The sequence below is a fragment of the Hemiscyllium ocellatum genome, chromosome 39 (assembly GCF_020745735.1).
Source record: "Hemiscyllium ocellatum isolate sHemOce1 chromosome 39, sHemOce1.pat.X.cur, whole genome shotgun sequence".
NCBI lineage: Eukaryota > Metazoa > Chordata > Chondrichthyes > Orectolobiformes > Hemiscylliidae > Hemiscyllium > Hemiscyllium ocellatum.
The window spans coordinates 9,501,970-9,528,086 of record NC_083439.1 but is presented as its reverse complement, the minus strand read 5'-3'; the positions used below and the strand labels follow the sequence as shown (position 1 = coordinate 9,528,086).

General features: G+C 41.1%; 1 protein-coding gene across 8 annotated transcripts in view; it reads left to right on the top strand.

The window, feature by feature from the left end:
- LOC132834379 (A-kinase anchor protein 13-like) overlaps positions 1-26,117 on the top strand; it is a 416,727-nt gene that overhangs the window by 158,751 nt on the left and 231,859 nt on the right. For all 8 annotated transcript variants that reach the window (XM_060853223.1, XM_060853225.1, XM_060853232.1 and 5 more), the window contains 3 exons: positions 10,417-10,600; positions 17,860-18,052; positions 20,239-21,976. In XM_060853223.1, coding sequence (XP_060709206.1) covers positions 10,417-10,600; positions 17,860-18,052; positions 20,239-21,976 — 2,115 coding nt within the window. The remainder of the gene's footprint in view (positions 1-10,416; positions 10,601-17,859; positions 18,053-20,238; positions 21,977-26,117) is intronic.

Genomic DNA, 26,117 nt, shown 5'->3' with positions numbered 1-26,117 from the left:
CTGGGGAGGCCATCATTATTACACATCCCTATATGCCCTTGAAAAGCTGGTGGTGAGCCATTGCTTTGAATTGCTGCAGCCAATGTGGTGTGGAGGCATCACAGCACTGTTCAGGATGGAGCTACATCAATTTGACCTGTGACAGCGAAGAATGGTGATAGGGTTTCATGCTAAATACACGTACTTGGAAGGAACTGTGGGAACATTCTTTTGCTTCTGCACACATTGTTCCCTTGGGTGGTAGATGTTGCTGGTTTAGAGGGTAATGGAGCATAAGACACAGGAGCAGAAGTAGACCATTCAATCCATGAAGTCTGCTCTGCCATTCAGTGAGATCACTTCCCTGCCTTTCTCTATAACCCTTAATTCCCTTACTGTTCAAATTTCTGCTGATCTCAGCATTGAATTTACTTAATGACCCAAGTCCACAGCTCTCTCCATTAAAGAATTCCACAGATGTGCTACCCTTAGAGAGAAGAAATTCATCCATATCTCTGTCTTACATGTATGGCATTCTGAGATTATGTGCTCTGGTCCTGAACTCTTCGCAGAAGGGGAAAACAACATTTCCATATCTTCCCTGCCAAAGACTATTTTGGTAAAGATACAAAGAGTTTGTGCAGTTGGATTTTTCCGTACCTTGTTTTATGTGAAGTTAGGGTGAAAGCGATTGGGTGTACAGCAGTTCCTGCTTTTGCATCTGTATAAAGTATTTCCAGGGAAGATCAATACATTTCTGGCTCCAAGTGCAAAATTGATGGCTCAGTCCTTGGTGTGATTGGGGTCATTGTACTTTATAGATAATGGGGTACAAACACAAATGAGACTGTTTTGTTCACACTACAGTGCTTGGGAAAAAAATGCTGCTGCTGCTCTCCTGACAGCCAGGAACATTCTCCCTTGAACAGTTTGCTGCACTCAAAGACAATTTGTCATTCAAGCTCTACTTTGTGAATCTGAAAGTTCCTATAAAGTCGGCGATGTACCCTTGAGAAATGTCAAAAGAAACGGTCAGTAACTAACAATTTCAAGATAGTCAACAAGAGAGCAAGGGGTGAGATGACAAGAAATGTCTTCACTCAAGAGTTGTTAGGGAGTTGGAATGCACTGCCTGGGAAAGTGGTGGAGGTTTCCACAGGAGGTTTCAAAAGAGAACTGGGTGTATATTTGGAAGTATTGAAGTGAAAGGGCTACAGAGATGGAGCTGGAGAGTGAGACCAACTGAGTGGCTCTTTCGGGAGCTGTTACAGCTCCAATGGGTCAAATGGCCGCCTTCTGGACTGTAAAATTCTTAATCTAAATGATTCTATTCTATACAGTCATGGTGGACAGTCAAGTTGCTCATTAATTGTTCTGATGTATAACCCATTATATATCAGTGTTCAGCATTTTTCCAATTCAGCAACTTGAATATTACAATGTTTTCACCAAAAAGTAATCAATTGTCTCATAACTATTGTATGTTCTCCGTATGTAGATTTGGTGATGAATTAATTTGACGTTATTGAAATTATTGCAGTAAGTGATACAGAGACCATGCAGTACTGTATCTGTACAGTCATGATTTGGAGATGCTGGTGTTGGACTGGGGTGTACAATGTTAAAAATCACACAACACAACACAACAGTGTCACTTCTTTCATGGGTAAATCACAAAACCTTTTTTTTGAAAAAGTTGCATTCTCAGGTTAGCTGTTAAAGTGGTGATAGCTAGACAATATGTTGATGGTGTTAGCCCCCTGTGTTTCTCTGTCTATGCCATGATGTTTAGATTAATTCTAATCTTAAAAGTGAGATAATAGAGTTTTACATGAATTCATGCAGTTTTTGAGCAAAGTACAATGTAACCCTGCAAGTACAAATTCACCCCACAAATTATATGTGTGCATGTGTCTGACAAAGACACACACTGTAAATGTTTGCTATAAATTCTGTGTTAGGATTGAGCCCTCCACTACCACCTGATGAAGGAGTGATGCTCCGAAAGCTAGTGTGCTTCCAGTTAAATCTGTTGGACTATAACCTGGTGTTGTGTGATTTTTAACTTTGTATCTGTGTAAGTGTACTTTACAAGCATTTATGCGGAAATGCCTCTGAATTGCTCAGTGGGTTAAGAATTGAAGAGTTTATTGTTGCAAGTTTTGATGAACATCCCCTTTTGAAATGTTGAACAATGCTACCCTTGTATTTATCACAGAGCTGGATATAGGCACACTCCACCCCCAGCCACTTGGTGAAAATAGACTGCAAGTTAATTACCACAGTTACCCACACTACTCTTGTCAGTCCATAAGTGGCTGAATTTTCCCTGAGTTTCTGGTAAGTAAAATATCTGCAAATAGGAATGGAGTTTGTACATCAATAACAGAAGAATGCATAAAAAGAGCATTTCTATAGCTGATTTGATGCCACCTTCAAAATCCATTAGGATTTGTTGTAAAAAGCAAAATGGTCAGTCAGTCTAAAGCCAACTAAATTCTGTGAAGTTGATTAACCAACTATTTATGATAGTGTCATAATTAAAAATTCCCTTTAGCATCAGCTTTGCAATCATTGTTCTTTAAATGTTCTTTTTTACTTATCAATGTTAAATTGGTCAGATGCCTATAATGGATGGGTTCGATAAGTGCAGCTGCAAAATACTCAAGACACCATATTAATACAAATGGTTATGGCTATCACTTTTAGGCTGATTTAAATCAATGGACGTTCAATGCAGGCAATAGTACATGACGTTCATGAGTAGAATGCAAGACTATTTAGGAAAGTGTGGGGAACGAGAAAGGAATATTGGTCCTACACCTTTCTACAAATACAATCTTGACCAGAACTCAATCTGAATCCATTTTTTTCTTCAACCAATTTTTTTCTGTCTAAAGATAGAGCCAATGTGGTAAGCAAGGATGTTATTTCGCCCTCTCAACCAACCATGCTTGATTGTTTGCCACAACCATCCATTTTATTGTTTGTTGCTTGTGAATCCTTACCAAAGGAAAAATAGTTGACTTGTTTGACTTGTAACACTTCAACAACTTATCGATTGAATGAAAAATGTATTTTGGTTATAATAAGGATGAGAGATGGCCATCCTGAAAAGTAAGCTTTAAAATACCTCTGGATTTAATTGAAGGGTTGTTTTATTGTGTAAATGAAACTTGTTCAAATGTTATTTCAAGTATCTTTTTATAGAATGTATTTCCTTGCTTACCACAGTGGCTCTGTCTTTAAAAATATTGAAACTGTTTCAGAAAAAAGTGGGTTTGGGTTGAGTTGCTGATCAAGTTGGTATTTGTAAAAAAGTGTAGGGCTGATGAGCTAGAATGTTCCTTTCTGCTTCCCCACCCTTTCCTGAATAGTCTCGCATTCTACTCATGAAACTTCATACACAGTTCTATCCATTGAATGTCCAGTGTTTACAATGAAACATTGATTTAAAATCAACCACAAAGTGATTACCTAATCATTTATATTAATACAGCTGAGAAGAAACAGCTGTACTTATCTAACCCATCCATTATAGGCAATAGATATGAGGCTGGAAAAGCACAGCATGTCAGACAGCATCCGGGAAGCAGGAAAGTCAATGTTTCAGGCCGGAACCTTTACTTTCCTGCTCCTCGGATGCTGCCTGACCTGCTGTGCTTTTCTAGCCTCACATCTATTGACTCTGCCTTCCATTCTATACAGTCATGGTCCACAGTCTTTACTGTCTCCAAGCGTTATAGACATCTGATCAAGTTAACGTTTTAAATTTTTTTTTCCTTTTCAATGATTGCAAATTTGATGCTGATGGGAAATTTTAATTATGGCGCTATCATAAATTGGTGGCTAGTCAACTTCAGAGTTTAGACTGCTTTAGACTGACCATTTTGCTCTTTACAACAAATCCTAATGGATTTTGAAGGTGGCATCAGTTCAGCTGAAGGAATGCTCTTTTTAAGCATTCTTCTGCTATTGATGTATGAACTCCATTCCTATTTGCAGATATTTTAGTTTCAAGAAACTCGGCAAATTGAGCCACTTACGTACTCATAACAAAATAAAGATCGAATCATGGTATTTGCATTTCCTTCCATATTTATAAAGCTATCATATCAATATGTACAAGTTCATCAACAGCTCTTCTAGTTGCCCAGATCTGATCTTAGAGGTCAGGACCACTGCAGGCTTTTTGACAGTTGTGGTAAAGATGCAAAGATTTGTTTCTGTATTGCAAGGCAAAACATCCCAGGTGTCCCTAGTTCCTGCACAAAACTCTCCAAAGGACCTGAACTAATTCTCTTCCATCTTGTGTGAATATTGTGGGCAAAATCATGTGCACAGGAGCTTAAGAGACAGCGATTGTAGTTATGTATGAGAAAAAAATAGCATAAAAACATGTGGCCATGATGTGGAGATGCCACTGTTGGACTGGGGTGGACAAAGTCAGAAGTCACACGCCACCCGGTTATAGTCCAACAGGATTATTTGAAATCACAAACTTTCGGAGGGTTGCTTCTTTATCAAATTTTGAAAGCTTGTGATTTCAAATAAACCTGTTGGACTAGAACCTGAAGGAGTCTGATTTCTGACTTAAAACATATCAAGAGAGTGCAATTGCCACATTACCCTGCTTTCTTTTCATCAATGTCTTTTTTACAGAATGATTGCTCCATGGGACTATAACTGTGGAAGATTGAACAAGTTGGAGTGCAGTGTGGCTTTCTTTCCTTGTGTTTTTGCAATAGGAGTTTGTGGCATTGATCCAAGTTGGGCAAGACTCGAACATATACCACAGAACTCTCACTGTGGATAATATCCAACAAAGTATTGAGAGAAAATAATATCGAGACCACTGTTAGGGTTACCCACAACTTACCCACAAAGTCTAAAATAGATCTTATTTCAGAGCAGTTAACTGGATTCTCCGATTACAAAAGAAACAGAATATAATCTTCGGCAAAACTTGCCTTGTTCTTTGTTTTCCTTGTATGTGTAGACTGGTGTGCAGTATTGCCTTTCTCCAAATGTCACATAGTTGTGGAGTTGAGTGGGAATCTCATCAGCAACTGGGTCAGGAATTCCATTGTAGCTTGACTCTTGGATGTAGAACATTACAAGCCACATGTTGTAACGAGCAGAAAATGCTGCAGCATCCGCGAGGAAAAGGCAGGTTGATAAACCTGCCCCCACTTTTACAATTTTCTGTTTTGAGAATATAGGAACGACTGCAGGCATAAACCATTGGCCCCTCTTACCTGATCTGCTGTTATTAGATTGTGACTGATTTTATGCCTCAGTGCTGTTGTCCTGCACTGCTCCCATATCCCTTGACATTTTTAACTTTTGGAGGAATCTATCGACCTCTGCCCTGAGCATACTTGATGACTGTGCCTTCGTAGCCCTCTGGACAGAGAATTCCAAATGTTCATCACCCTCTGGGTGAGGGAATTCTTCCTCGTCTCACTTCCTTCCGTCCTATCCCTCCTCCTAAAACTGTGTTCCCAGGTTCTAGATCCCTCTTCCTCAAGCCAGGAGAAACTTCCTTCCTACCCCTACCCTGTAGTGCTCTTAACAATTTTGTATGATTTAGTGGGAAAATTTTTATTTCAGACTCTGGAGGCATGGCCTGGGCTGGTGTAGCCCAGAATAGGACTGTAGCAGCAGAGAAGGAAAAGTTGGACACTCTTTTAAGTTATCTTTGTTAATTTTTAAATTTTATTTTAAGTTAATGAGAGTGGCACCTATGCATGGTGATGGTATACATTTTTCAGTACTTTATATTGAATACATATGACAATAAATGATTCAATTCAATTTGTTCTGGTTTTTTTTTTCAAAGCCATTATCATATTGCTGGTTCAGTTCAGTTGCTGGTGACTGATAGACCAATGAGCTTTCTTGAACATTATTGAAGTAAAGTAGTCTTTCCTCTGTACGTGTGTGTGTGTGTGTGTGTGTGTGTGTGTGTGTGTGTGTGTGTGTGTGTGTGTGTGTGTGTGTGTGTGTGTGTGAGAGAGAGAGAGAGAGAGAAGTGGGCACAGGAGCTGTGATGCAGAACTGGAATGACACCAGACAACCTGGAATGTTGGTAGCCAGTTGAAAACTATATAAGAAATAGGAGGAGGATAAGACCATTCAGCTCATTGGAAGTGGTGCACCATTCAATATGACCAGATCTGGTCATGTCTTCTACTCCACTTTCCCCTCCACATATCCCTTCATTCCCTGGGAGATCATATAATCTGTCTTTATCAGCCTTTAACGTTTTCACTAGTGCATCGACTATCACTGGTGTAAAGGAGTGCAGCAATTCACAACCCTTTCAAATAATTTCTCCCCATCTCAATCTAAAGAATAAGTAAAAACTTAACCACAGATGCCGTATATCAGAAATAAAGATAGAAATTCCTGGAAAAGCTCAGCATGTTCTGGCAGCATCTGTGGAAAGAAATCAGAGTTAACGTTTCAGGTCGAGTGACCCTTCTTCAGAAACGAATCTAAATAATAGATCCCTTACATGCACACAGTGCTGCCTTATTCTAGATTTCCCAGCCGGGGAAACAGACTCTCAGCATCTTCTCTGTGAAGCCTCTTCACAATGTTTAACACTTCCATGCAGTCACTTCTCATTCTTCTAAACCACGGGGAGATTGACTTCACTGTCACCATAAGAATGCATGGTCATGTAGAGTAAACTGAATCTAATAAAGAGTGTGTTGTTCATATTGCTTGGGTCTGTGGTTATAAGATGAGAAAGAGTCTGCTATCAGCGTGTACAACCAAGGGAAATGGAGGACATGGTCACTTATTTCATTGCTGTGTGTGACGTGTTATAGATATTGCAAATATTATGCAGCATCGTTCAGGCACATCAGGAGTGTTAGTTCACATCAAAACCATTCAATGGGACAAAGGGCAAATTCGTTGCTGATAACAGGAAGCTTTTCATTTCAAGGTGTCATCAACATGTAGAAAAGCCTTCCTATGCAGGGGCAGTGGCGATGAAAGCAGCAATCATTCATACCACAACTGTTGAATTTTATGATGCAGGAAATGAAGCTGCATTCTGAGTGGAAGAACTGTGAATAGTCAAATGATGGTGTTTAGCAATATTTGTTTTGCAAAAGCTATACTTACATAAATCGGTTTTCTTCTGCAGCCAACTTCATTCATTCTAGTAGTAACTGGATTTGATTTGGCTTTCCATTGATCTGTAAATTCATTAATTGTGTGAATCCCCACTGCTGAGATTCGATGCCAGGGGCTTACCTATCTGAATGTGTTTGAGTTTAATTGGTATATATTGGTATTGGTGACTGCGGTGGAAACTCTTGCATGAATGCTTCCTCCAATAAGGCAGTAAAGTGCTTCAGGAACCCATGGAGCTATATTGCTTTGTGAATCACTGTTTGCAGGACGAGAGACAATTAGGACACAATTGTGGTGTGCAGGGCTTTCCCTGAGATTGACCACACCAACTTCTTCCTATTGCTCTGCATTTTATAAATACTCCATTTTGGTTTCCTGATCTCAACTTTTCTTAACTTGTCAAACCAAATTTTAAAAAAAATCACGTCCACATCCACCCCCTTCTGTGTGCAGGTTAACATGTGTGCATAAGCATTTAATTCAACCAAATGCTTTTTTGCAATAAGCAAATTTGCTGATTCTTTTGGGTGATTTGGGAGCATGATAAGGCAGTAGTGAATCAGAGGGATTTCTCAGTTCGCCCTTGAGAGACATAACTCACCCACAAAAACACTTGAGTTTTTCTCTCAGATATAATTGTCATATGATAGCTGCACTCAAAATAGTGGTTGGGAGAAGTTGCAGGGAGCCTATGTTTTTATGTTTATGTTTGGTTAAATATTTAGCAGTGATTATATGAACAATAGGTTAACTCCCACATTACGGCAATTGAAATGTCAATACAGTTGTCTCGGGACACATTGCACTATCTTATGGCGAGCGTAACAATGTGTTGCAGACCATCTCTGCAACCTGAGCATGACCGTTTGAATTCTGACATCTGACAGTACATCTGAAACAGCACAATCACTGTGTTTGGTCTCTTAAAATTGTACTATAAAACTGGAGTTTAATCTCCTTTCCAAACCAGTATTACTCTGATTTTGGTGTCTTCAATGTCAATTGTCTACATGTTGAAGATTATCCAGTTTGTCTCAAGGATTATCTAATTAGTCTAGTACTGTCCTAGACAAAGCTTGTCACTACTGTGTGGACAATAGGGATGTATAACAAGCATTTGCAAGTTTTGAGAAGATTTGTAGCTCAGGTTGAGGTTCTGGATGTAGGTTTGCTCGCTGAGCTGGAAGGTTCATTTTCAGACGTTTCATCACCACACAAGGTAATATCATCAGTGAGCTGCCGGATTAACCTTCCAGCTCAGTGAGCAAACCTATGGTTCATATTGTGCCAAAATAGATGTGTTGAGTGGTTCAGCAGGGAGGCTCAAATACTTGGTAGAATACCTGAGAGTCAACTGAAATTGCAATTGGTAATGAAATACAGTTGTGTTGAAATTAATCTGATAATTGTTTGTATATTTGTACATCGGATTAAAACATGTATATAACTTATCCTTTCATGGAATGTGAGCATCCTTAGCAAGGCTAACATTTGTTGCCAATTCTGAATTCTCTTGGAGAAGGTGAGAAGACAATTGCAGTGAAGACCCCATTGGCTGTGGAGAGTTACGGTCTTGACACGTAAACAAATTGTTGTCCTTCCTGAGCCACCACCATCATCTTTTAAGGCTACTTGGTGCATACTACATTCAACCTTATGTCTTACTGACCAATGTAGAACAGAGCTAATGAAAGATCATAGTCCTGAAATGGTCATTCTTGTTTCTCTGTACATGCTGGATGGCTGAGTTTTTAAAACTTTTTTGTTTTGTTCAAATCCTAATTTGTGTTGAGGTTGGGGTGCTGTGCTTGTTGGTATCCCTGGGGTTGAAAGGATTAAAAATGTAATGGATTTGTTTGGCTTTGGTCGCTGTCCAGTTAACTGTATCAAATGGCATGCATGGGAAGAGGATTCAGGATAGCGGGGATGTCCTTCAGTCGCCCATCTTACCAAGATTTGCCAAACATTAAAGAATATGATTTGGACAGAGGGGATAGACAGTTGCTGGCGCCCATGAAGCTAGCTGTACCTGAGTATGAGTCAGAACCTCCATCTGTTGGGAAGAGAGGGAGAAAGTCCTTTTTGAGGAAGACTTGCATTTTTCCGACTCTACCTTCTCTCTATTCACCGAAGAGGAGCTGGTCACTTAATCTTACCCAAATGGATAGTCCACACTGTTTAGTAACTTATTCATTTAGCTAGGCTCTGGTATGCTTCGCTGACTGAGTCCCTAACATTAGTGGCAGAGCTAAAGGTGGACATAATCATTCTGGACTTTTCAGTCCATTGAGTGCTCTCCTCTCCTCCTTGGATGGAGGAACATATAGTTGGAATGATAAAGTCCATGGACCAAAAAGTACATGTTATGATTCCCGAATTACATTAGCTGATTTTGGCCGAGGCAGCACAGTGGATTCTGAAATGGGACTTCAGTTGAGGAGTAGAGAAAGGTGTTAGCGAGGAACAGAAATCAGCCAGGATTCTTGCTGTGTGTCACAGAGGTGTGTTGCATGTATGGGTGTTGTCATTATGTGTGGACAGGGTGGGGTTTTAGACCACGAAACCCACTTTCATTATGAGTAGTTTGTTCAACCTTGTGTGAAGAGAAACCATTGGACTGAGGTGTCCGTGGTTTGCTTGCATACGTGATGCCATTTCTCAGGCAATCTTTTGTCATTCCAGGAGAGAGGGAGGAGGAAACAAAACATACATCTGAGATGATGCAAACAACACACTTCCAATGTGCCATTGCTGTCCTGTTAAAATAATTTCTTTTTCATTTTCAACATCAGTTTCTTTTCCTCGAGTAGAAAACCTTGAAACCTTAAATGCTGCTGTGGCTTTATTGTTGCCTCTCATCTCTGAGTCAGAGCTTTTAAACCTGGCTGCAGTTTTGAGTGTGTAATGTAGGCTGAAATGTATGATGCAGTGCTGCACTGTTGGTGATGCTGCTTTTGTTAAACTGAGACCCTGTTTACCATTCCTGAGGACTATTGTGTGGTCCTTTTAGGAGGATTCAAAGAGGAGAGGGGAATTCTGTCAGTATTCCAGCCGATGTTCCTCATTTCGGAGCATTCCACCTGAAAAGAAAATAATAAATTCTTGTCTCTCGTTTGTTAGTGGAATCTGGCTGTGCACAAATGGGTGTAGTAATTCTAAAGTAATTCATTGATTTGAAAGTATGATGTGATGAGGTGTTACTTATGCATCTAGTCAATTCATTAATCTAGAACGAACAGCCAAGTGAAACTGATACTGATCATGTATGTGTTTGTTTTCTTTCAGCTTCCATCCCACGGGAAACCTTAATGCATTTTGCAGCGCGGCTGGGTTTGTCCAGACTAGCTTCCTTCCTACTCCAGCAGCCAGGTGGACAGGAGGCTCTGGGTATCACCAACCTTGATGGTGCGACACCGGTTCATCTTGCAACACAGAGAGGTTTCCACAATCTCGAGGAGCTTTTTACCCAGTAAGTGTTCTCCATTTCTGAGCGTGGCTGCTCACCATTCTGTCTGCACAAAAGCTTTTGGCTGTTTTCTGGCCCAGACAGTAAATCTATGTCACAGTTGAGAGAGCTTGTAGCAAATTAACACCACCAGCTCTGAGCAGGTTTTTACAAAACCAAATAACTCAGTGTGGTAGTGGTGAGGGGTGTGGGGGGGGTGGGGGGCGGCGGAATTTTCCTGTCGTCACAGTGTCTGGTGATCTTTTACCCTTTCAATTCCGTAAATGTATTAATTATAGTTTTGCATCTTTGTCTGTGTGGGGGAGGGAAGGTGCATATGTTTCTGTTCAAGACTGTTATTAAGAGCACTCTGCAGGTTTGGTGGTAAACTACATGTCCAAGGTATAATCAGCAAGGTAATGAGATCTTTCAGGATTGTAAGATAGGACCACGTGATGAGAGCTCTAATATATTGAGTTGCATGTTTGTGAAGAGTTGTTATATGTGGAGTTACTGGTGCAGCTGCAAAATTTGCAACAGGTGAAACAGCCATCGGAGGAAGCATGAACCACAACCACAGCGTAAAAGCCGTTTGGCTTCACAGTAAGCACCTTTTGTGGTCTTTTGAAGTGTTGAGGATATTGCTCAAAGAACCTGTCCAAGACAAAATCTGCAGTTGCAGAAATAATAATAAAACAGAAGATATGAGCAGATGCGTTAGCATCCGAAAAGATGCAATACAGGACTACAGCAATCAAACCTGTATTTGTATTTTATGGCACATTATCAGCTTCATGAGTCATCCCAAAGCATACCGTATCAATTAATTTTTTGTTTAAACTACTTGCAGATTGTAGTGAGGCTCCCTCAGACAACAGGTGAGTATAGATTTGGAGAGGAATATTGATCAGGACAGTGGAGAAATTCCGTACTCTCTCTACATAAGATCTCTTCCATCTGTCTCAGTAATAATGTCAGAAGTCACATGATACCAGCGTATAGTCCAACAGGTTTATTTGAAAACACAAGCTTTTGAAGCGCTGTTCCTTTGTCAGGTAGAGTAAACTGAGGTGAGTGTGCTTACAAGCTGAAGCAACCAGCATTTCAGAGGAAGTAAAAATCTTGTGGGATTTTGTTGCATCTTTAACAAAACACTGGTCAGACCATATTTGAAATATTAAATACAGTTGTGCTCATCACATTACAAAAGGTGGTTGCAAGACTCAACAGATTGCAAAGGAAGGGGAAAGGAAGCAGGTAACAGATAAGGAATGATTTTGGTAACAAGGTGGCCAATCTTCGAAAGAGTTCTGATTAAGTCAATTGATATTCATGTAGAACTGAGTTAGAGTCTAATGGTTCCACAGTTCGTAAAGAAAGCTGAGTGACATTAGAATCAGATCCATCACTGATGAAAGTTCAATTAGTACATCACCCATGGGACTGTCTTTAAGAAAGCGTAGCAGTGTTGGGGACTGTATTTAAAATTTTGGTTTGGCAGCTAAATACCCTTTTCTTGATTTTACTTTGTTTCAATATCCTTCCCTCTTTCACATCTGGAAGTATTTGTAATTGTATATTTGAAACACTGGTTTGTTTTTCTGTAAGATACTGATATAACTGCATAAGATGTTTCTGACCTGATTTGAGGTGTTTGCTGCTGTTTGTCCTGCATTGGGAAATGTAACTGTATTGAGTCTATAATCTGAACTGTGCATGTCTTCATTTGAACATCACTTTCCACTCATCATTGATGATGATCTTAAATGCTAAAAATCTCACAACACCAGGTTATAGTCCAATGGGTTTAATTGGGAGTATTAGCTTTCGGAGTGCTGCTCCTTCATCAGGTCATTGTCACAACGACCTGATGAAGGAGTGGCGCTCTGAAAGCTAGTGCTTCCAATTAAACCTGGTGTTGTGTGATTTTTAACTTTGTACACCTGAGTCCAACACCGGTCTCTCCAAATCATCGATCTTAAATGCCTTAAAGCATTTTGCAATGAATTACTTTTACAGTGTGATAATCGTATGACAAATATTCCAGCCAAAAACAAAGTTTTACAAAGAGCGGGGAAATGTTTGATCAGTCAGTCTGGGGTTATGAGAGATAAGCTAGTTAATGAGTGGTCATGCCAAAGGCACTTTGTCTAATAGAAGCCTGGGTTAACTGGAGCAGTGGTTATTCGGGAAGTTTTTCTGCCATTATTAACTCAGTTGGCTGAATTCTTGCCTTAATCATAGGACTCCTACTGTGCAGATAGAGGCCATTCAGGCCATTGATTCTGCACTAACCCTTCAAAGAGCATCCCACCCTATCCCCGCAATCTCGCATTTACCATGGCTAATCCACCTTGCCTGCACAACCATGGACACAGTGGGGCAATTTAGCAGAGCCAATCCTTCTTTGGACTGTGAGGGGAGTCCGGAGCACCTGAAAGATGCCCACACAGGCACGGGGAGAATGTGCAAACTCCACACAGAAGTCGGAAGGCTGTGGAAGCAAGTCGCACTTCATAAACCGAAACAAAAAATTTAGAGTGGTAATCCGCTCCAGTATTTGAGGGAGTGTTGCCGTGTCGGAAGTGCTGATTTTTGGCTGAGATGTTAAACTGAAGCCTCTTACATCCCCTCACATGAATGGAAAAACATCCCAACTTTTAATTGGGTGGAGAGCAGAAGAATTCTGCCTAATATCTGGCCTCGAAGCCAATATTTAGTCATCTACCAGTGTCACTGAAGCATATCGGTCATCATTATGTTGCTGCCTGACACTGCGTTTTTTGGTTACTTGTCCTCTGACCTATTGTGGCTTAGAATTTCAGGTCCTCCTGTCAAGCATTTTTAGATTGTTTAGAACGCTGAAGGCGCTATATAAATGCAGATTTTTGTTGTTCACCAGAACAATCAGCAAGATGAACAATTGCCCAGCAAAAACCGAACCAGTGGCACTTTCTCAGGCTGTAATTCTAGCCCTGTTGATACCACTTCAGGAAGAACAGATATATTTTCTTCTGCTAAAAATATATAATCACAGGGTTTAAAAACTTTCCAAAATATTTGATTTTTTTTGTTACTAGTGCTATGTGAAAGAATTATTTAGTGAATCCTTTGCTGATATTAATCTATTATTCAGTGTTAGTTTAATTTAAAACCGTGTGACATACCCAGTGGTTAGGTTAGCTTTGTTGAAAAGATTCCTCTCTTTTACCGAAGCATGGACTTTAATAGCCCCTCCCACCCCCACCCCCACCCCTACCCCCCACCTCACCTTTTCCCTGTCCAGTAAAGAGAACCAAATCCTTACTGTGCCACTTCTGATTTGAATGTCAGCCATAGCTCAGGTCCTTGTGTACGAGGATCAAATTGTGTCCAGTGTCATGCCTTAGACTTCTGCTGACCAGGGACTTGGCCTCAGAAGTTCAGCCTTACTTCTGCAAAATAAGGTTCAAGGAGGAGAGTTTAATGCCATGAATTAAGATTGGATTCAGATGTACATTCTGCAAGAATGTTATGATCTTCAAAATTGCCCAGTTCTCCTTTTGGACACATCTCAGTTTTAACTCCTACTGACCAGCCCGAAATAATACAGTAAGATGCTTCACCTCTGTAGCTGCTCCCACTTTCAATGGGTTGGGGTGGAAGAGTAAAGTTACCATAGTGAGCCCTACTCTGGCACAGCTATTAATTAAAGCCCTGAATTCAGCACTCGTTCATGGTGATTTTTCGATTGATTTGAATAAACTTTGTGATACATTATTTTGATCAAAGGACTGGAACTATGTTGAGATTTCAATTTAGATCCAAATCCTCACAGTCACTGTGCTAATCTCAATCAGTGGCTCTGGTTGTCATTAAGTTGTCTTATTGAACTGACTTTTTGAATGCATAGATTTATGGATACAGTAGTTGCACATGTATGCCACCTATTGTGTATCAATGCTTGATTCACAAGGAATTGTATATTTAATAGAAAATCCTTGACTGTACCCAATGTTTGTCAAAGCCACATGACGTACTTGAAAGTGTTAATACTTTGCTGGCCACCATTGATAATGGGGGGTTCAGTGATCTGGATGTAACTGTTTGCAGAATCTGGTAGGAGCCAGGCAAATGGAATGGACATCCTCTTAATAGGAATGGAATACAGGTATCTGCTTAAAAGCAGATACTGCATCAAGCACCAATTGGTTTCCAGATATTTTTGCTCTCACTATTGGTCCTTTCCATAAAGTGCCTTTCATTAGTTTGCAGATAAGTTTCAGGAGTAAGCAAATTGCTTTGAATTGTTGTTAAGAATGTGGTTAATGATAATTTGGGAAGAGTTTTAAAGCAACTCCCAAAATTGCAATGTATGTGCAAGAGAGCGAGAATAGGGTGTGGTAAACCTTTACAAGCAGTGTTGTTGTCCTGGGTAATGTTTTAGAATGGTGTATGTCAGTACCATAAAATTAGGAGGAGCAGAAAGATATTTCCAAGGAATGCAGAAGGTTGAGCAAGGTTACTTTCACAGATTAAGATTGTACTAAATCCCCACTGAGGTGAGCAACCAATTTGAAACTGGTCTTAATAAAAACCAAAAATACTGGGGATGATGTAAATCAGAAACAAAAACAGAAATTGCTGGAATTCCAGTAATTTGTTTTTGAAACTGCTTTTGTTGATGCTGCATTAGGAGTGACAACTAGATAAATTCTCTGCTCTTTGAATACTGTTATGGAGTCCTTTTTTTTGTCCATTTGAACAGACTGGCAAATTCTCTTCAGCACTGCCTCTGAAAGTCTTTGACATTGTGACATTTTGTCAGGATTGCCCCAAAGCATCAGCCTAGCCTTGACAAGTGAGAGTTACAGTGGGGCTTTTGTTTTTTTTTAAAGTTTACTTTTGGAAAGGAATGTTGCAAGCAAGGTTAACATGTATTGCCCATCTCTGGTTGTTTGTCAGAAAGTGAAATGAACCTTCTTCCTTAACCACTGTAGTTTGTGTCGCTGCTAGGTGGAGAGCTCAGTTTAAGTTCTGTCTGGGTTCACCATTTCCTGACCTCATAGCCTTTTTCCCAATGTGGACAAGAGAGTTGAACTCCAGGGGGAGAAGTGAGAGTTACTGCCTTTGGCATCGAGGTGCTCTAGCAAAGCTATAGTCGGTCAGAATCTGGGGATGTTCCTGCACTGGTTGGAATTCTGCTTGGCACAAAGGAAGATGGTTGTGGTTGTTGGGGGCCAGTAATCCCAGCTCCAGGACATCTCTGTGATAGTTCTTCAAGATAGTGTTCTAGGTCACATCTGCTTCATTTATGACCTTCCTTCCATCACAAGATTAGGAGTCAAACCTTTTGCTGCTGATTGCACTGTGTTCACCACCATTTACGATTCCTCAGGTACTGAAGCAGCCCAATTTTAAATGTTACAAGATCTGGAAAATATCCAGGACTGCACTGACAAGTGGCAAATAACATATGCACTAGATTAGATTAGATTACTTGCAGTGTGGAAACAGGCCCTTCGGCCCAACAAGTCCACACCGACCTGCCGAAGCGCAACCCACCCATACCCCAACCCCTACATTTACCCCTTACCTACGGGCAATTTAGCATGGCCAATTCACCTGACCCGCACATCATTGGACTGTGGGAGGAAACCGGAGCACCCGGAGGAAACCCACGCACACACAGGTAGAATGTGCAAACTCCACACAGACAGTCGCCCAAGGCGGGAATCGAACCCAGGTCCCTGGTGCTGTGAGGCAGCAGTGACCATCTCCAGCAAGACAGAAAGTAGCTATTGTGTGTTGGCATTCAGTGAATCATCATCACTGAATCTCCTGCATTCAGCATACTGGGAATTGCTGTTGACCAGAACCTTGGAATTCATTGCCATCGAGGGCTGGGTCGCTGTGTATATTAAAGGCTGCAGTAGACAAGTTTTTAAATCAGTAAGGAAATCGAAAGCTATGGGGGAAAAGAAAGGCAGAAAGTGGAGTTGAGAGTTACTTAATCAACCATGATCTCATTGAATGGCTGAGCGAATTGATGGACTGAATAGCCTATTTCTGTTCCTGTAGATTAGGTCTTATAGTCTCATAGAAACTGAGCTGGACTAGACATATCCATACTGTGGCTACAAGAACGGGTCAGAGGCTCGGAATCCTGCAGCAAGCAACTCAACTCCTGACTCCCCAAATCACATCCAACTACAAGGCACAAAGTCAAAAGTGTGGTGGAATGCTCCCTGAATGAGTAAAACTCCAACAGCACTCAAGTAATTTGACACCCCAAGACAAAGCAACCCATTTGACTGACACCAGCCTACAAGCATCCACTCCCTCCAACACGAACAGTCAGTAGCAGCAGTGTTTACCATTTACAATATGCCCTGCAAAGCTCCTGAGTCAGCAACTTTTGAATCCAGAACCACTACCATTGTGAATGACAAGGGTAACAGATAAATGGGAACATCGCTACCTGCAAGTTCCCTTCCAAGTAATTTACCTTGGAACTACATCACTGTTGCTTGAGTCGATGGGCCAAAATCTGAGAACTTCCTTCCCCAGCAACATTGTGGGGATGCCTAAACTCAATGGCCTGTCGTGGTTCAATCAGGCAGCTCATCACTACCACCTGAAGGGTGACGAGGGATGTGTCATAAATGCTGCCCAAGCTAGTGAAGCCCACATCTCCTGAATTTTAACCTAGTGACAATGACAAAGGAATGGTAACATATGTAACCAACTCGAAATGTAGGAAGGTTATAAGTGAATCTGGAAATTGGGCACCCCAACGGCTTACTGGGGTAGGAGAGCTGCCATTGGGCTAAATTTGCATTTACCATCAACGCTTGGCCTGTTGTCCCTGAGCTCAAAAGTTATGGCACATTAAAATGCCACGGATTCCATGGCACATATATGGTTGCACATATTGTTTCAGTGCCGCCTTTATTGCTCAAAGTTACTTACATTATGCCCCATTCTGTTGTCTCAACACACAACTGTGTTTTGAGTGGGTGGATGGAAGCCCATAGGAGATGTGCAGAAGCAGCTTGCTGATGGGTTCGCCTCTGATGTTCCTTCCACATCGCAACTTCAGCGGAAGCAGCTGGTGTTTATTTGGCACCTCCCACCATCGCATTGAGGGGTGAAGGCAGCTGTACACAGCAGCAACCTCCATGCCTGATCTCTCGTCTTAACTGCTGTCTGCGCCCTTTTGATGAACTGACTCATTAAGAGTTACGTCAATCATGCAAAATTTAATATTTCGATATGTTTAACTGTTGCTCCTTCTGTTTTAGGCAAAAGCCTGATGCAGCGTTAGCAGGGGACGTAACACCGATCGCATCCTCGGAAGACTGTTCTGTACGCTACCAACGGCACTTGAACGTTTACATGTATACCATCAATAACCCCCAGGGAGCAGAGCTTAACAGTGTGGAACACAACATCAGTGAACTGCAGAGATATATCCAGACTCACAGATGTGAAATGGTAAGAACCAATTTCCAAAAGCCTTCTTCTCATTTCTGTTATTGAAAGCTTGCAAGGAATGTCTTTATCAGGGACACCAGATGTATAACAAAGTGCATCAAACATCAGACACAATTCATCCAAAGACATGAAATTTGGATATTGTTCTATTTTGTTTGAGAGAAAATAGAGGCAAAACGGTTAAATGCCTGCACAACCAGTTTGATTTTATTAAAACCTACTTATTGGAACAGCAGAATTGCTGTTTGAGAAAAATATCAAGTTAACTTATCTACATTGCCTTTAGTCATCTTGCTAGCCGCGCGATGCACTGCATGATACAATGACGCAATTGTTAACTAATCACAGCAAGCCATCTCAGACCCACATTGCAGAACTTCCCATAATTTCCTGCATCTTAATGTTATTTAGGAATATGTTATCAATATCAATTATTTACCATTGTGAATATCAATCAGGCAAATGTTTTGAAGTAACAATTCAATGGGTTCCAACTTAATTACTTTTTCTATTAAAGACCGTAATACATGAAGCTAAACATGTGCTGGCATCTCACTTGGTGGCTGGGAAGGCATCGGGTTCTCTCTTGGTGCAACTCTCCTACAAAAAGTCAAGGCACTACTGAAGAACTTGAATCTTGAACTTTATTTCAAATTCTTATTCCTGTTATTGAAAGCTTGCAAGGAATGTCTTTGTCAGGGACACCAGATGTATAACGAAATGCATCAATCATCAGACACAATTCATCCAAAAACATGAAATTTGGATATTATTCTATTTTGTTTGAGAGAAACTAAAGACAATTTATTTCCAATTCAAATTCCACCATGTGCTGTGGTGGGATTTGAATCCAGGACCCTAGATCATTATCTGGATCTCTGGATTAACAGTCCAGCGATAATACAACTAGGCCATCACCACCCAGCAACTTGAGTCTTGATAAATCACCCCGACCACACTACCACCACCCTCTCTTCAATTTTCCTCGTTTCCCTTGCTAACCTAAGGGCAGCTGAGCAGATCTGACTGCGAGGTAGCTCAACAGACCCTAATGATCAAATCTGAAACTCTATGGTTAAGAGTGGTTAGGTTCCACACTGTACAGAACATTTGTAAGCCAAACTATTGAGGTTGGAAAAGCATTTTTCTTTTACGAGTGTAATATCAATATTGTTGAGCTCATAGTTTACCACTGACCCTGTTGTTTTTCTTCAAATGTCCTTCTTTTGGTCATGTTGACATGCTGATCAGGTATAATTATCAAGAGAAATGGACAGGTTTGCAATTACAATAAGCAGCAAAACAGATGGTGCTGTATTTAATGGGTTTCAGATGTCCCACTGTAATCTATCTTCACAATTGGAATATCGGTTCATGTGTCTATGCTTATGCTAATTATGTTGTGTGTTTCAGGATTGTGGTAATTGCTTACAATTATCAATATTATTAAGGTTTATAAATTTGTGAATTAATTGTTAAGAGCAACCAGATGTCCTTTTCTAACTGGAACCACATTTTGTATTTTTATAATTTGTCAGGTTGAATAGCATTATTCCAAGCCCCAGTAGTAAATATATAGCATTAGTAAAAAAACTAATTTTCGTTAGAAAAGTGGAAGATGGTATGGATGAAACTTGAAAATTAATTTAGAATGATCATAATTGGTCACTATAAGGTTTGTTTCAAGCTGAGGTTGTGTACAGACAGGGCCATTTTGAATTTATAGCATCACTGACTAGAGGAAATGCAGAATACTAGCCAGAGGTTTTGGCAGTGGGAACAGTCTGGGGTAAAGAAAAACATTGTATTCACGATGTAGCTGTTTGAAGGCCTCTGCAACTTTAGTGCAAGATAGACAATGGAGACCTGGAATCAGGGGCCAACCTGAGTTCTGAGCAAAGGGAATTGAAACTCCCTGGATTCTGATCTCTAACTTTAGATTATAATTTTAGCGTGGAAGTGAAGCAAAGCAACAAATTGCTTTGTGCAACTGCACCTCCGTAAAATAAAAACAGCTCATGAGTGTCCCATGGGAAGCATGCTGACTTAAGTGACACTGTGCTGGTGCCAATGTGATAAATAAGCTTGGTTAGACGATTCTTGGTGCACTACTATATCTCAGCACAGCAATGTTTTTTGCAACACAGTCCGGCCATTGATTCCTATTTCCTTTTTTTTTTGAATAGGATACGCTTTCCGTGCCAACCAATCAGACATCACAGCCTGAACTGTCACAACCTGTTGAGCTTGTTGAAAACTTAAGAACTGAGGAGGGTTGTAAAGCCAATAGTAGCAGCACCATTGCACAAACACCAATTGAAATGCCAGCTGAGAACTCCGTTTGCCTACAGGAGAGCATGCCAGCTGATGAAGAGGTGACTGATTGGTATCCTGAGGGGATGCATTTTAAGCATCAAGAAAATATTACTCAAGACAGCATTACTGATACAAAATTGGAGAGAGCAGCCGGTTATGAAGATCATTGCACAAACCTAGAATGTATAGGACAACAGGAGGAGGCTGTGTTGATGGTAGAATCTGAAAATATACCAGGGAAAACTGTACTTTTGCAGAAAGCATCGAATGGGGATTGTGATAATTACAGCGTGTCCTGTGACACAGCTCTTGTGGAAACTTCAGGACCATCTGAACAATTACATCACAATCAAGAGTGCGCTTTCGAAGAGGATGCTTCACAAAGGGAGATGTCGGACAATATGTTAATTTTAAACAATGATAGTCCTGACAGTGAAACAGTAGTCACTGTGAAACCCCTTGAAGTAAAGGAGAAACCTATTCCTATTGCAGAAAATAAGCTAGAAAATGTCAAAAACTGTGTTGAATTGGTTACTGATAAAAATGCCCTGAGTGATAATGGTGGGTCAACAGAGGAATTTACACAGTTGACGGACTGTTACACTATACAACTGAACAATGGAAGTCCTCCACCCCCTGAACAGACTGCAGAAGTAGAATGCAATATGGAGTTGAGCAAAGATGAGTCCAGTGCAGACATTATTGCCAGCATGACTAATGAAGCTAATGCTGAAGCTGGCTTTAAGATGAAAAATGATTCTCTTGACAAAATGTTTGCAAGTTCACAAAACTTGATTCTCAATTCTGATGAGGAATGTGAAGGAGTAAACCATGAAATGGCTGTAGAGGAAGAGTTTACACAGAGTCGTAAAGTGTCTGAGATATTGCAGTCACTGAATGACGTTGAGGAGTATGAACAGACTCACTCTACATCAGAAGTGCTACACGTAAATGTCTTGGAAAGTGAACCTGAGCAAAATGATGACGAGTTGGAAGTGGACTGTCTTTGTGATGATCAGTGGTCTCAACAGGTTGACGCATTATTAGAAACTGCATTAGATTCCAATGTTGACGACCATGCTATGCCAATGGATGTCCAATCCATAGTGGATTTAAAAGAAGGAGCTTCTCAAAATGAGTGCATCAAAGAGTTATTGTCATCTAAATGCAGTTCTGAAAAAGAGCCATCTTGGTTGCCGATGACAATGAAATGTCCCACTAAACATAATGAAGACTTTGGACCCCAAGGAGCCAAAAGGACATTGGAGGTCCTAACCAAACCAACTGATACTGTTTCACATCTGCAAAACCAGGACGTGTTGCTCAGCATAGTAGAAGAACCTGCTGATTATATGGTGAACAGTTATTCAGATTCTGAGGATCTGTTTCAACAAAATGGGAAACCTTCAACCGTAGATGAGGAAGATTCCTGCGTAATGAAATGCTGTGCATCAGGAAGTAAAGCAAATGACAAAAGTGAAGACATTTTCCTCGGAAATGAAAAAATGAATCCAATTTCTTTGGATTCAAAAGTGCTGCAGCATTCTGATCGAAAATTTAACATTGTACTGGATGCAAATGGGAATTTAGAAACAATAAGCTTTAAAGGTAAGTGCACCTGTGACAGAAATATTGTCTTGTTAAAAGTTGTAATGGTACCATGCTTTGTTTTTGGATGATGTAGATACTTTTAAAATGATTCACATTTACCAAAATTGCATTTTTTTATTCCATAAAAATGCAGCATCTTGTGCATTTGTAAGGATGCATAGTACTCTCAACTATCGATCCACAGAACAGAATTCAGTGGATAAAATTGCTGAAAAAAATCTGATTGAAGATTTGTAGCTCGGGTGTCCGTTGTTGTGGTTCTGCTCGCCGAGCTGGAAGTTTTTGCTGCAAACGTTTCGTTCCCTGGCTAGGGAACATCATCAGTGCGGTGGGAGCCTCGTGTGAAGCGCTGCTTTGATGTTTCTTTCGGTATTTACATTGGTTTGTTCTTGCCGCTTCCGGGTGTCAGTTTCAGCTGCAGTGATTTGTATCTGGGGTCCAGGTCGATGTGTCTGTTGATGGATGTTCTTGCCGTTTCCGGGTGTCAGTTTCAGCTGTAGTGGTTTGTATATGGTGTCCAGGTCAATGTGTCTGTTGATGGAGTTTGGGGATGAATGCCATGCTTCTAGGAATTCTCTGGCTGTTCTCTGTCTGGCTTGTCCTATGATAGTGGTGTTTTCCCAGTCAAATTCATGTTGCTGGTTGTCTGAGTGTATGGCTACTAGAGATAGCTGGTCGTGTCGTTTTGTGGCTAGCTGATGTTCATGGATGCGGATTGTTAGCTGTCTTCCTGTTTGTCCTATATAGTGTTTTGTGCAGTCCTTGCATGGTATTTTGTAAACTACATTAGTTTGGCTCATGCTGGGTATTGGGTCCTTTGTTCTAGTGAGTTGTTGTCTGAGCGTGGATGTTGGCTTGTGTGCTGTTATGAGTCCTAAGGGTCACAGTAGTCTGGCTGTCAGTTCTGAGACGCTCCTGACGTATGGTAGAGTGGCTAGTCCTTTTGGTTGTGGCATGTCCTCGTTCCTCGGTCTATCTCTTAGGCATCTGGTGATAAAGTTGCGTGGGTATCCGTTTTTGGCGAATACCTTGTATAGATGTTCCTCTTCCTCTTTTCGTAGTTCTGGTGTACTGCAGTGTGTTGTGGCCCTTTTGAATAGTGTCCTGATGCAGCTTCGTTTGTGTGTGTTGGGGTGGTTACTTTCATAGTTTAAGACTTGGTCTGTGTGTGTTGGTTTCCTGTGTACCCTTGTGGTGAATTCTCCGTTGGGTGTTCTCTCTACTAACACGTCTAGGAATGGGAGTTGGCTATCCTTTTCCTCTTCTCGTATGAATCGGATTCCTGTGAGTGTGGCGTTGATGATTCATACCATATACAAACCACTACAGCTAAAACTGACACCCGGAAATGGCAAGAACATCCATCAACAGACACATCGACCTGGACCCCACATACAAATCACTGCAGCTGAAACTGACACCCGGAAGCGGCAAGAACAAACCAATATAAATACCGGAAGAAACATCAAAGCAGCGCTTCACACGAGGCTCCAACAGCACTGATGATGTTCCCTAGCCAGGGAACGAAACGTTTGCAGCAAAAACTTCCAGCTCGGCGAGCAGAACCACAATAAAATTGCTGAATTCAGAATAAAGTTCAGACAACGTAGTGTCCCAAAAAGTTAAGGGCCATCAAGTGGCGTGATGGTAGTTGGATCGATTGGTTGTCACTAAACTGGTTCCCTCGTTCTTGCTGGGGTAGGGAGGGTAGACATGTCCCAAAAAGTCAGGAAAGGAATTTGGAGGATATTTTGTGCGAAATTTGCAGAACTTGCTTCACAACCTAATGTCACATAAAGGTTAGGAAGGAGTGTGTGAAGGTGAGCAGCACCCAAAGGAAATAACGTGAAGGCTGGATTCACACTGTAGACATTTTCCGATCCACCTGCTCAGATGTTATTGCACACCTCTGCAGCAAGTGCAACTTGAGCTCAGGCTCCCTGACTCAGACATAGGGACACTACCACTGCACCACAAGAGCCCTGGATTTACACTATGCTGTGGAGTTAATGGGGCATCTTGGACTAATATGTCTCACTCCAAACTCAGTTCAGACCTTGATGTTAGAAGTCTTCTGATATAGTGGAACTGTGTATCCCTACCTTTGGGCCCAGGAGATGTGAGTTCAACATGTAGTTGCCCCAGACGTGTGTCAGAACATGTCCAAGCATGTTAAGTGAAAACGATTTGTTTTTTCACACCTTGACATTTGGCATACATAGTTCTTTTGTGACTCTGCAAAATGAAGGCACTTCACAGGGTTCCTAGCATTTTATTGGAATTTTCCTTTAATCACTCTTAGGATGTGGGCATCACTGGCAGAGCCAGCAATTATTACCCGTCCCTAGTTACCCTTGAGAAGGTGGTGATGAGCTGCCTTCCTGAACCGCAGTGGTCTACCTGCTGTGGGTTGACCCACAATGTTCTTAGAGAAGGAATTCCAGGATTTTGACAAAATGACACTGAAGGAATGGAAATATATTCCCATGGTGTGGATGTGTTGAGCTCAGATGACAAAGTCAGAAATAACAGGACACCAGGTTACAGTCCAACAGGTTTATTTGAAATTGCAAGCTTTCAAAGCGCTGCACCTTCATCAGGTGAAGGCAGTATATTTCCAAGTCAGGATGGTGAGTGGCTTCGAGCAGAACTTGACAGTAATGGTGTTCCCATGTATCTGTTGCCCTTAGCGTTCTAGATGGAAAGGTTCATGGGTTTGGAAGGTGCTGTGTAAGGACCTTTGCTGAATTTCTGCAGTGCATCTTGTACATTGTACACACTGTTGGTAGTAGAGGGGTTAAAAACAGCTAATTTAACTGAATCCCTCGATAGTGACTGAAACCTTGACCTTTGTGTTGGTTAACCCTCTCGACTGCCAGTCTAAAATGGCATCTGTTCAATTTTACTTCCTGCGTTAGCTCCACCACCTAACTTTACTTTCTGGAGATGTTCCATGGATGAAATATTCCCCAGCATTTACAAGATGAGACATGATCTCATTGAAACTTAAAAAATTCTTAACGAGCCAGTCAGACTGTATGCAGAAAGGATGTTTTCTCCTGGCTGGCAGAATGGGAATCCAACACTCGGGGTGGGGGTCGGGGTGGGGGTCGGGGTGGGGGTGGGGGGGGGGGGCGGGTGGGGGGCGGGGGTTGGGGGAGGTACAGTCTCAGATTTACCGACAGCTCATTCAGGACTGAGATAAGGACAATTTTCTTTACTCAAAATGGGGAATCTTAGGAATTTTCTGACCCCGCGTGCTATGTAAGTTTGGTCAATGAGTACATTCAAGACAAAAATGGGTCAATTTCCAGATAAAATTACACCAAAGGATATGGAGATGGTGTAGGAAAATGGCATTGAGCTCGATGATCAGCCATGGTCTAGAATAGGCTTGCAGATTTGAAGGGCTGAATGGCCTATTCCTCTTCCTATGTTTCTGTAGTCGAACTCTTTTTTTTGGTTCCATGTGGAGGTGAGGATATCAGGTGGTGACCCACTCTACCAATCAGTTCATTAAGGGACTAATAACATTGAAAATAGTGTTTTCATTCAACATACTGAAGTGAAGCAGATCTATGGCTGACACACAACAGTTGAATCACTTGCAGCTCTTGCAACACTCTGGCCCCTTGAGCATCTCTGATTTTGATCTCTTCACCTTGGGAAACCGTTTTTTTAGTTGCAAAGCCTACATTCTGTAACTGTCTCAGTAACTGTCTTTATCTTTCTTTCCTCATTTAATACATTCTTTAACCTATACCCTTTGACCAAGTTTTTAGTTATCTTCTTGTGTGGTTTGACAATACTCCTGTGAGGTGTCTTGTGATGTTTTATTGCGGTAACGATGCTATATATAAATGCAAGTTATTGTCATTGAGCTGTATGGAACATTTTGCTTACATGGAGTCCTCATTTGCCATTTGTTATTTCCATTTTTACGGCTGTCTGTTTGACTTAATTTTAATATACACTTGTCAAGTGAATGCCTCGGTGGTTTCAGTTTAAAGTTACAATACTTGTCAATAAGTAACAAAAGCTAACCAGACTCCACTGGGTTTATTTCTAAAAAGGTAGAATTGATAAGTAGAGTGGTTATGCTAAACTGGGAACAAACCTTTGCGGAGACCACACTTGG